Source organism: Strix aluco, chromosome 1 (assembly GCF_031877795.1).
Source record: "Strix aluco isolate bStrAlu1 chromosome 1, bStrAlu1.hap1, whole genome shotgun sequence".
In the NCBI taxonomy this organism is placed as follows: Eukaryota; Metazoa; Chordata; class Aves; order Strigiformes; family Strigidae; genus Strix; species Strix aluco.
In genome coordinates, this window is record NC_133931.1 from 12,516,603 (window position 1) to 12,528,826 (window position 12,224).

At 37.8% G+C, this 12,224-nt stretch overlaps 1 protein-coding gene across 4 annotated transcripts in view; it reads left to right on the forward strand.

Annotated features, from left to right (window-relative positions):
* The window catches only part of TMEM65 (transmembrane protein 65), a 34,954-nt gene extending 23,609 nt beyond the window's left edge, over window positions 1-11,345 (forward strand). For all 4 annotated transcript variants that reach the window (XM_074845055.1, XM_074845147.1, XM_074845240.1 and 1 more), the window contains 5 exons: window positions 1,579-1,646; window positions 2,933-2,987; window positions 4,184-4,226; window positions 5,233-5,338; window positions 6,887-11,345. In XM_074845055.1, the coding sequence (XP_074701156.1) occupies window positions 1,579-1,646; window positions 2,933-2,987; window positions 4,184-4,226; window positions 5,233-5,338; window positions 6,887-6,982 (368 nt within the window). In that variant the 3' untranslated portion in view covers window positions 6,983-11,345. The remainder of the gene's footprint in view (window positions 1-1,578; window positions 1,647-2,932; window positions 2,988-4,183; window positions 4,227-5,232; window positions 5,339-6,886) is intronic.
* The last annotated feature ends 879 nt before the right edge of the window (window positions 11,346-12,224 follow it).

Consider the following 12,224-nt stretch of genomic DNA (forward strand, 5'->3'; position numbering starts at 1 on the left):
CTTTGGGTTTTTTGCTTGGTCCCTGGGGTTCTGTTTACTCCATGGATTCCAAAATTCTGTCAACTTCGGTAAGAATTTGAGCTCCCTTTGTAGCTCCAGAGTTTGATGCACACATTTTGAAAATGCTAGGCATCTCTGTGTGCTTTTGTTATTTATGTTTTTGGGAGTTTTGTCCTGTGATGGTTTAAAAAAATAATTTGGGAAATTTCATACGTTCTGTGCTTTAGTCTTTTACCTGTGCATTTAAGAAGGTATGTGTGTTCTTACAAAGTAGTTACGGAAGTCCAAACATGTTCTACTACCTGAGCATGAAAGACCTCTTGAGTGTGACTTTTTATATGATCATGGATTCTTGCTGTCTGTGAGAGGTAAACCTAAAAGGGACTCAAACCATTTTCTTTTCACGAGACTCTGAGGTTCACGTACTCTTCTTTCTTCCCTCTTCATATGTTTGCACCTCAAGTTTATAAAATACAGGAATTATTGGTCCCATCTGAAGTGGGGAAAAAACCCTAAAAACCCTAAATAGCTGATGCATCTAAAATGTTAAAAAACACGAGAAGTTCTAACTTTCTAAGCTGTATTTTTAGTCATGTAGTCTGTCTTTGGTGCTGTATTTAGTCTTATGATGCTAGCACCTTGAAACTCAGCTGGAGGCAATGCTGTGTAAATTCAATCCTATTGCCATCAGAAACTTAGAAGCTAAAACTTGAAAGAGAAAACGGAGCAGGACAAAGGAATGCTAGAGTAGCACTGTGCTTGTTAGAAATTATTCAGACCAGCATGTTCCAAGTTCCTGCAATAGAAAATATTTTGAAATAGGGTTTACTTGGAGTTTCAGGGGTGAAAAGAAAAAATGCATGAAACAAGATGGAATTTGATGTCTTAAACAATGTACTGAGGAGCAGCTTCAAGTCTAACTTCCTCTCAGCATAGTGCCCAAAGAAAATCAAGACACAGACGTTTGAGTTGAATAGTGAGATAATCAACACTGTATGACATACAAGTGAAAACCACCTTAGCATTTGCAGATTAAGCTGAAGGGCTTTTGATAACAATTGCTTAGCTCCAAGCAATCCTCTTAAAATATGAATTTTTAGGAGTGTGTGAAGAAGATGAAGCTCTTGCACAGGAATAGGGAGGGACTTTCAGAGGAAGAGGCTTTATTTCAAGCAAGAGAAGAATGCAGGGAGTCCGGTGAGACAGTTTGGCAATCTTCATTGATACTGCAACATCAGCTAGAAATAAATAAATAGTGTCAAAATTTGTGTAGTTTCAAATATTTCTCTTATGCAGTAGTAGGCATAAGTGGCTTCCATCCAAAATGGTACAAGTATTTGCAGAGTAAGTTGTAACTGGTTCTTCACAAGCCACTAGTAACGCTTATGGGTAGCAGAAGGTTTTACCAAACCTCCCAGAAATAAAAAGGTCACTAATAGAAGTAGTAGGAAAGGGATTTTCTGTATGTTATCTTTGTTTCTCTTAAAGGCAGTATTAGCCTGACATTTCAGTAGTTCGTGTGAACTAGTGAACTCCCTTATAAATATTTATTTTCTCTTTGTTACTTATTTCTTTTAGTGTTCTTCCACAATGCATTACCTTTTGTAGGGTTTGGATTTTTGGATAACGCAATTATGATCGCTGCGGTAAGTTCATTATTTAATTCCTTGATCGAGTCGGTAAAATTCATATTGTACAAGTACTACATGAGTAGATGAGAGCTTCAGGAAGACTCTGTTCCCTCTGTATTGACTCACTAATTTCTATTTTAATTTTTCTTTTTTAAAGAAAATGTCCGTGCTCTATTCAGCCTTTGCAGAATGCAGTGTTGTTCCTTCTGAAGGGCAATATTGTAACTGATTTTACTGAACTGAGGTTTGCCTTTTTCCTCTCCTAATTTGTGCTGCAGGACACATTTATGATCATGTAGTCAATATTTTTTTTTTTGTACTGACTGATAATGTGATTATAATGTGTTGGTGACTAGGTCTTCAGGGGTTTTGCTGATGTGTTCCTTTGTTCTGAGTGACGCAGGCAATGTTAGTGCTGATGTTGATTTGTACTGATGTAGCCTGGCATTTCTGAGTAACACTATGAGATACTTTCCTGTTCGTTTGGAAAATGAAATAGGCTAGTGGAACAGGAAGATGGATAAAGGCCAAAGATACTGTTCCTTGTGTAGAACTATCATTGACAGTGTGATCTTAATCACGGGATAATTCAGGTGGGAAGGAACCCCAGGACCCACTACGTCTTTAGTCTTGCTCCTGCTCGGGACTTTCTCAGGGTCTCTAGTCTAACCTCCTGCTCAGTGTAGGGTCAGCTTTAAGGTCAGACGAAGTTGTTCATGGTTTTATCCTGCGGGTCTTGAGAAGGTCCAAGGACAGAGGCTGCACAGCCTGTCTGGGCAACCTGTTCCAATAGTCAGCTGTTCTCACAGTGGAAAACATTTTCCTACATCCAACTGGAACATGTCTTCTTTTAATTCGTGCACATTGTCTATCATCTTTGGACCTTGTACTGCTGTTCCATTGTGCAGTTCGCTCCGATTTCGTTTCTTCAAGTGAAAAAGTAAGGAGCTATAACACGATGTTTTACTTGCTCAGTATTTGTAGAAGTTTGCATTCAAAGCTGTGCATTCAGCTAAGAATTACAGTGGGGAAAATGGTGTGCAGAAATAGGAATTACAGTTTTGTCCATTAGGTGGCCGTTATGAAACAGTATAAAATATTAAAAGAATATCAGAAGTAGGCTCTTGTCCTAGGGGGAGATACACATGCTAGGAGGGTAGATGTGTAGATCTAGTAGAAATACTGTCCATTTATCCTTTCAATCTTAACATAAGCAGTAAACAATACTTTCACCAGTTAATTCAATATAATGTATTTTAACTCCAAATCCCTTAAATAATGAGAAAACTCTTATTTTGCAGGGAACCCAAATAGAGTTGTCAATTGGAGTTGTCCTAGGAATTTCAACTATGGCAGGCAAGTAATAAAAATGCAGTATGTATAGACTAACATGGCACATGCCTATATTTTAGGCTGGAAGCGGGCCACAGGGCTGGAAATAGCTCTTCCTTGGGCTTGCAGCTGCCTTTCTTAATAAAGAAACAATCTTTGGTTGAACCAAGGATGAATTTCATTTGCAGAAATGGAATTTCAGTTCAAATAGCTTTTGAAATGCTTGTTGGTTTTAATCTGAAAGTTCAAATCCTAGGTTGCTTGGCAAAGTGTATTTGCATTTCTGTAGTGGAACTGCTCTAAATTGCCTAGGGTCTGGTATTTATGTGTGCTTCTATACATATTTGTAAGTTGCTGTTTGCTTGCAGTGCTACGTGAAGATCAGTGTTGGTGTCCTTTTACTGCGTTGGCTGGTGTTCTTGGCAGCTTCTCTGCCTCTGTGTGATACCATGGGAAGGCCAAGCAGCGACCCTGCTCCTGCGCTGGCCAAAACTGATAAGCTCTGCTCAGCAGCTTTGGTGCCTCTGCAATGTCAGAGGGAAAAACCTGCTCATGGATGCACCAACTGCAGGTGCAGCATTGCTCGAAAGCACACAGATAGCTTAAATGAAAATGTATACAGCAGAAGTTAAGAATTTGGAAATTTGTAGCCCTCTGTTGCAATGCAAGACAGTCACAAGCAAGCTTATCTCAGTAAGATCTGCTGTGAAATCATGTATCTTAAGTGTGTAACTTTATTCAATCATATGTACAGTATTTATTCCTAAACTGACACAGTTCATGGATATGTTGAAAGGTTTATCAAAGCTACATACATGTGTAACAGCCCCTCTGGTTTCCAGTGCTCCTGTGTCTCTTCAGGCACTAGAAGGCCTTGCTTGGTGTCCAACGTTAGCTGTATGAAACTGGCAACTGCATATGGCTGTATTTAACTCCAATCTGAAAAGCTGTTACATTGATTTCCAGGTGTCAGTGTTGTCTTTTTGTATTTCTCAAGTTTTCTTCATATAACTTGAGAATATAGTTGCACTTCCTATTATTGTTAGTCTGCTGCTGTTATTACAAACTGCAATAAGGTCAGAAGAAAAACTCTAAAAGACGCTTACTTCTAGTCTTTTGTGCTATAAGTACTGAGAAAAGGGAGAGGAACTGGTTGGTTTTGTTTGTAATTAAAATAATACTTTGCCTTCTCCCATTCTCTTCCTTCTTCCTCCCTCCAGCTGCAGCTTTGGGAAACCTTGTTTCAGATTTAGCCGGACTGGGGTATGTCTGAACTTGTGTTAAGTATATGGGGTTTTTTCTCTCTTGCAATCATTATTGGTGCTACTGAACTAAAATATATAAACTGCTGAAATTGTTTTATTTTTTTTCCTAGCTGTTGAGTTTTGCTTCAGTAAGCTACGTGACTGTAGAAATGTATTCTGTCCTTCCTAAGAAAAAGTTGGAATATTAGGTGGTTTTTGTTGAGGTTAAAACTGCAGTGCCATAGTTCTGAAGCAGAATAACTCTACTGCTATTGCAGTATTATATTAAGTGATAAAATTGGGGTTGGTGTTTAACCTGATTCAGTGTACTCTGTAGGTAATGCTTGATTTTAAGGAAGTATTAGAACTTTTTCTACAAAAAGTGTGTTCATTAAAATACAAAATGGAAAAATACATTTTTTGTGATGTAATATGTTGCTGTGATAGAATATACCTAATATACCTCCTCAGATTGTTATGCCTAGATCTGAAGACATTTCCTTCTCAGATAAAACAATTCTGTATCTGTAATGTCTTCAGATCTAGGCGTACCTGTTTCTGATATAAACAGATGTACCTGACTATTTTTCAAAGAAAATTTCTGAGTAATTGCTGAAAATAAAGCTGTCTGTTATGCCTCTTTTTTTCCCACTTTCCCTCTAATTTTTTTTCTTCTGCAGATAACAAGGCTTATTACTAACTAGTGTGTGTGTAACCTTTCCTCCAGTAAAGGTTACTTACAAGCTCTGCAAAAATGCAGTAACGGTCACAACAGTTGTGTCTCACTGCGTAGTTTTTCTGGAAATATTGCATATTAATTCAGTGAGAAGATTAGTTAACTTACGTTGCAAAATGTGACCATCAGAAGTCTGAACAATTTCCCATATTTACCTCTCGATGGCTTTACCAGTAAGCTGAAGGAGAAGCTATTCATTTTAAGTTCAGCACTTCAAATATTTCAAAATCCTTATTAGAAGATACTGTCAGATCCAAAATTATTTGTACTTGTTTTCTTGTTCTTCCAGTCTTGCAGGTTATGTAGAAGCTTTAGCTTCACGACTGGGTCTGTCAATCCCTGATCTGACACCCAAACAAGCTGATATGTGGCAAACGCGTCTCAGTGCACACTTGGTGAGTATCCTGTAGGCAGGCACTGTTTGCATGGAGCTTTTTTTGTTTAAAGCAATATGTGATAAATCCTTTTTGTCACTTTTGCCATTAAATACTTAATAGCCACCAACATTTTGGCCATTTCATGGCAGATTTAGTTGTGAGCCTATGTCAGGGAGCATCATGAGACTGGATTGTTTTGGGCTTGGGTGGTTTTTTTGTATGCACCAAGCCACGAATGACTTGTAACGTGGATGTGTCTGCAGTGACTTTATGTATGCAATGCAGATACCTGGGTTGAGCTCTGGCTACTGTGATAAGATAGCTTATTTGAAAGTTATGACCTCTTAGTAGTTTACTCCTATACTTTCTTTGTGAATTGCTTGCTATTCATATACCTGTGCTAGTATGTATTCATTTCTAATATTCTAAATTAGCTTGGATGTGAAATTAGCTTTCCCCTGGGTAATCTTAACTTTTGAGTAATATTCACTGCCTGCATTTACAGTTACAGGACACTCACCTTGCAGATTAATTTTCAGGATGATTACTTAATTAACATTTAAACATTTGAAGCAATCCCCCTTAGCAATGAGTGTGTTAGTTTATTTTGATTAAAGAAACAGATTATAAGAAACTGAGTAAAGAAACGGATATTTCTTTCACTTTGCCAGAATGAACCTTCATGGGGAAAAGTATCTTTGCAGATTTAAGGGAAGAGAAACACTTGCTGAAGCAAAGTTAGGGGGGAAAAAAGTCTGCTTTTAGCAGTGATAGATCAAAGCATTGAGTAGGAAAGAATTGGCATGTTGTCAGTGGGCTGCCCTCTCGTCTGTCTAATGTAAGTCTTCGTGGTGGAAGCTGAGTGTGTGGCAAAAGTCTGTCATTCCACTGCAGTTCATTCACTTTTCTGTGAAAGCACTTCTGAGCATCTTCACCTGTATGCTAGCATTTTTTTCTTTTTTACCCACTGTCTCAAGTTTCTCAACACTGTCCACCTACAGCTGGTGATGTGGTTTGGATGTTGCCTGTGTTAGTTCTTTCTGTCCTCTTGACTTTCACATCTAGGTCAATTGTGAAATGTTTTCTAATCTCTTTTTTTAAATCTTTGCCTTGTGCCTTTACAAGCCATCAAGTTTGCAAGAAATTCCTTGTTCCTGACTTTGATAATTTGCATTACGAGATGCAAGCAGATACATTTACAATTGCACCTAAAATGTGTGTGGGTGGTGTGTGGTGGGTTTTTTTTTCTTTCCTTCCCTGTCTTCCTGACCAACCTTTTAATCCTTTTGAATCATTGTCTCCTCCCTTATCACCCTGGGTCATTCCCTTCTTTATTCAAAATTTTTACGTTTTTATATCTCTCTTACCACAGCACATCCTGTTTCTAACCTTGTCCTATCTGTGTCTCTCTCATAGATTTTGTTTCTAGTCTGCATGCTAAGAAAAATGTGGCTCCCAACCAAAAACTAGAACAAAGGGTCTGTTTTCCTGATTGTGTTGGTACTACACAGCAAATGACTAACAACTGATCAGTGAGAAACTTAATTTTTTTCCTCCTTTTTCTAGGGTAAAGCTATTGGAGTGACCATTGGCTGCATTTTAGGAATGTTTCCTTTGTTGTTCTTTGGTGATGAGGAAGAAAAACTGGAAGAAAAAAATTAACCTTTTTACAAGACATACAAATGTAAACTACTGTACCTCAATTATTCAATTACGCTGTCAATATTTAGGAATTAACAGACAGTTAAAAATGTATAGACTTGGGAACAAAACCTTCAGCATGTCGTTTTATGGAAACACTAATTTATTGTGGCTTTGTGTTCAGTACTTCTTTTTATAAGATACCATTTAACTTTTTATTTAATTGTAAATTTTTGAAGTGTTTTCATTTATGGCAACTGATGTTTACCACTTTCCCCTTTGACCTTATTCTTTAATGGAATTTTTATGGTGATAATCCACCATGGATGACAGTATCACTCTTGAGTTGCATATTGGTTGCTTAACAGTTATAATTGCATGACAAAAATTTCACTGCTGTCCATCAGGTCCTTCAATGCAGATTATTAAGTCAGTGATGAGTAATTTGAAGTCACTCAGTTTGTGAGACGACTGGTGTTGCAGAGGCTCTCGAAATGAGTAAATAACAAACAAAATAAAATTTATTTTCAACACAATTGACCAGCACTCTGCAAACATACAAACAGCAGGTTCAAATGTCTGCGAGAGGAGAACAAAAACTATCACCACACAAACTTCTAGGATTTAACAACAATCCAAAATGCTCAGTCACTCACCTAGAAAATGAGGGCTTTCAACCTCAGGGAATTTCTTTGGGCAGCGTCCTGACCCAAGGGGACAGTCCTTGACCGCAGTGCAATGCTCCGGGAGGGACTAGCTCAAAATGGCTCCCCAGGGGACTCCATTTATACCTGAGCCCAGTCTGATCTGTGGTCAGTATCAGCCCTTATTGGCTGAGGGCCTCAGTTACTATAAAGCCCTGAGAACAAGGGCACGAAAAAAGAAATCAGTGGCTGCTACATTTCAGTAGCCAGGAAGCCCCATTTTCACTGGGTGGGTGCACCTGCCACAACTGGTTGCCCCCTCACCAGCCATCATTTTGCACTGCCTTTGGATTAGATATTTTGGTGATCTATGACAGTCTAGTTTGCATTTTTTCATAATTCTGACTAAGTGTCTCTGAATTGTCTTCTGAGATGATCATTTTAATGCTTTGACAAGGTAAGTGTTTCCAGTGTAGGCTCTTTACCAGGTCCATTTTTAGTGTGTTTTAACACCTTCTGTACTTCCATATTCATGCCTCTTTTTTCTTTTGTAAACAGTATCTTGAGAATTGAGTTTGAGATATCCTTAAATTTGTCTTCCTGAGTTTTGAGTGTGGTATTAAAGAATCCAGACCAACTGTTTCAAAACCACAAACAACATTTTTTTTATTGTTTTGCTTAAAGTAAGGTGTGAATAGTTGATTGGGTGGACAAGGCCAGGGAACACTTCAGGGTATGAATGAGTTGTAAATTTGCATTGCAAGGTTGTAATGGATGGTTCAGTTGAAACAAAGTGTACCATCAGTCTGGATTAGAGGACCTGATTTGCAGATTATAACTTTGTATTTAAGATTAAGACTTTGCTACTTTTTTTTTTTGCTGTGAGAGGATTAGTTAAAAAACAAACAACAAAAAAAAGGAGACTTGCGGCCTTTTTCCTTTTTTGCCTTTTATTTTGGCAGTCTTGGTGTATTATAGATCTGGCAGTGCAGTCACATGTAACTGCTTTTTTATATGGTCATGAATAAATTTGATTACAACTATCGAATATTCATATTTCAGGATCTGACTTGCCAGTAGCATAATGCTAAACTGGTAACTGTTGATTAGAGGAGAGAGTTTCTAACCTGTTTGAATACGGTTTGGAAAAGACACTAAGAAGAGATTAAAGTTTTATTGCTGGATTGTTAGCACTTCTGAAACCTAGAAAGAAATGTTTGGGAAAAAAAAAAATCCCCTGATGACACTTACTTGCTGTAGGAAAAGTCTTACTGTAACATATACATTTTACAGAGGTCATTGCTTAGGTCATGGTCATCAATCTGACTTCTCTGTTCTCGTTGCTAGGAGCCCTTTAACAGCAATACTGAAACTTTGACATCAACCTTTAATGAAAATGACAGTGTTGTATCTGTTTTTTGAAAAGCAGACTTTGAAAACTTGCTGTGAGTAGTCCTAGTAGCCTGTACTCTACATTGTACATTAAACCATGAGAATCTGGACCAAACTGTAAAACTGAAAGAAATCTCAGCCAGGCATAGAACACAAATGCAGAGGAGTTTTGGCTTGCATTTTCAAAGTTGGAAGCTTTCTAAAAAGAAAAAAAACAACCAACAAAAAAACCCTCCAACTACAAAAAAACCCCAAACCAACAAAAAACAATCCTGGTAGAAAATTATGCACTCTTTCCCCAACAGATTTCTGCTGGTTTACAGTACTTCAGTGACAGGTTTTTTTTAGTCATCCACACATTTGTCTTGCCTTAAACTCTAACTTTTCTTCCTCTGCATGTACTTTTGTTTCTGGTATGTTTCTATACTAAGCTGTAAATATTTCATGTGTGTTGGTTTTTGGTTTTTTTTTTTTAAACTGAAGTACACATCAAAACAATTTTGCATAGCTTTTTTTGTAGCTGTCTTTACAGTAATTCCAACACTGTTTCCCATTATGATACTGGCATCTTCATTGGAATAAGTGGCCAAGCCTCTGTTCTTTGCTGTCGTACCAACTGGAACACTGTTTTCATCACTTTTTTAGTGCTCATGAGAACAATTGGAAGGCTGTGTCATCTGTCATAGTAGTGTTCATTTTATAAAGGCAATAGGAAAGACCATGTACTGTTGTTAAATAGCTTGTGCATGTAAATAGAGTACGTTTTGTTGCTGTATGTCAAACTATTGTACTGCAACCAATGCTTTTATCGAGAATTAATGAACTAAAATATCTTCAAAGAAATTAATCATGTTGTCTTGTTAAACTATTTAGCTGACCACAAAAATGTGGAGGGCAAGTGACACATGGTAAGAAATCTTGGGTGTTTCAGGCTGTTGTCTGATACCATAATCTAAATGGTGACTTCCGGGGGTTCAGTATTTGACAAATGTGAAGAAATAATTTGTGATTTGAGAGGAATAGTGGACCTGGATGCTGAGAGAAAGTGCTTGTTGGGGTCAAGCTGCCACCCTGAGTACAGTAGGGGTAGCTTGCTTTGCCTGCAGGGTCCACTCTTGTGTGGATGTGGTACTGCTTTGTGTAGCAGGGAAGATCTGTGCCTGATCTATACCCTGTCTCCTTACAAGGAGGGTAGGTTTTTCTGGGGTGTGTGGATGAAAGTAATCCCTGATGCTCTGATCACTTTTTAAAATACTTTTTAAACACTTTTTAAAACACTGAGGAGAGAGCACTAACAAAACACTCCTCTTTGTTTTCTGTTGTCTTCTCCCTCCTCAATAAAAGGAAAAACAAACACTACAGGCTTATTCAGAGACTTCAGTATTGCTCCATTTTTTTTATTCTATCAGTTTGTTCTGTGTTAACAGGAATTATTCTCATTGAAGGGCTGGTAGACCTGAAATTGTGTTTATTTTAAAATGCTGTCTTTTATTGTAATTTAAAATATAAATGTATTTTTGACTGTATGTTATCTCTAGGGACAAAGAACATGCATCTGATAATACAGTTACCCAGATCTTTTCACCAATATTTTCTCATTCATGTACTTTTACCTAAATTATTTGAATTCAGACAACATATTTTGTATTGTCTTTAACTAAATTGTCAAACTTTCTGTAAACTTTTGTACTACAGCAAAGCTGTTCTGTGTTTCTTTATTAGACCAGATGCTGGAGGGGAAATGTTAATAATATCCTGTGGGTATTCAGCCTCAGTTATACAAAACAGGAATTTATTATTTAAGTTGTAAGCAGGTGGTCCTTTGTCACTGTCATGGGAGATACGACTGTGGAGTGGTACTTCTCTCTCTTCATGCTTGGAAGAGAGCAATTTAAACAATTAAAATGTTTCAGTGGTAAATTGGTGGTGTTTGTGGTTAATATTAGTCAGAAGTCCACTTGCACTTGAACTTCTGGAATTAACTGAGGTTTTGTATGCAAACTAAGCCTTTTTGAACTTTCCTGGACTTTGGAGCTCTTCACCTTTTTTCACTCCTTGGTCAGTCCCTTTTGTGGATGTCTGTGCATAAAGAAGTGCTGTGAATAAAACATCTGTACTGGAAGGATGGTCTCATCTCATTTTAACAACCTGTAGAGGTTGGCTGTATCTTTATTCTATTCTGATTGCATTGTGTAGTAGAACTCTTCATTAATGTTGTTCAGAGAGTCTATCGCACTTCTAGTCAACATGTTTCCTTCTCTCTGTCTGATGTTTTACATGGTCTAGTGACAAGCTGACAGAGCGGCGGTGTATAAACTAAAGACTTTAATAAAGTATTGAGGAATTAATCATCCTGCTCTGAGAGTCTTATGTTGGGAATTTTTTAACCTAACATACTAAGAAAATAGCTAGAGCTACAAGTTGCAGTTAATATGCTCATAACGCAAATTCAAGCACCTGTTTTAAAGTGTTTTACCCTTGTCCCAGTGTTCAGGACCCTTGGCATCCAGAGCGTTGCTTCAATATAGTATTGATGTGGGGACAGAGGATTTTGGGGAAACTTGGAATTTAAAAGCCAGCCAAGATAAATGCAGAAGGATTTTTTTGTTTTGTTTTGGAAGACTATTTCCCCCAATCAAAACAAACGACACCTTCCAGAGATCTGTGAGCTTTGCCCAGCCCTTGCTCCCCCAAGAGACTGTAGTCACTAATATTTGAGCAGGGCAGTCTTTGAGCCTCAGGTATGTAATTCAGAGTAGTGACCTTGGGTAGCAACAGTGACTGTGATGTGCTGATGTAGTATCTCCCCTGTGAGTAGATGATGCCAAGATAAGGTCTCTTGCAGCAGCATGAAGAGAACTGGCAGGAAACAGTTCTGGTTTAAGAGTCTTCACCTTAATAGTCCATAGGTATCTAAGCAACTGACTTAAATATTGATGCAACTATGAATGCAGCTCCACAGTCTCAAGAGTTGCTCCTGTGTATGTGTGCAAAGACTTAAGTTGCTGTGAAATACCAAAATTATCTGAGACTTCAAACCTGATGCATTTTGTGTCCATTTTGTGTTCTGTTCTTGATACTGTGCTTATTAGTGCCCTATTTATATATCGTTGATTATGAAAAGGGCCTTATGCTTTTGCTTAGAGGGTTCAAGCCCTCCTAAGCATGTAAGTATTGATATTATCTATCAGTAAATAGATTGTTTTGCAATGGATTATGAAGCATAC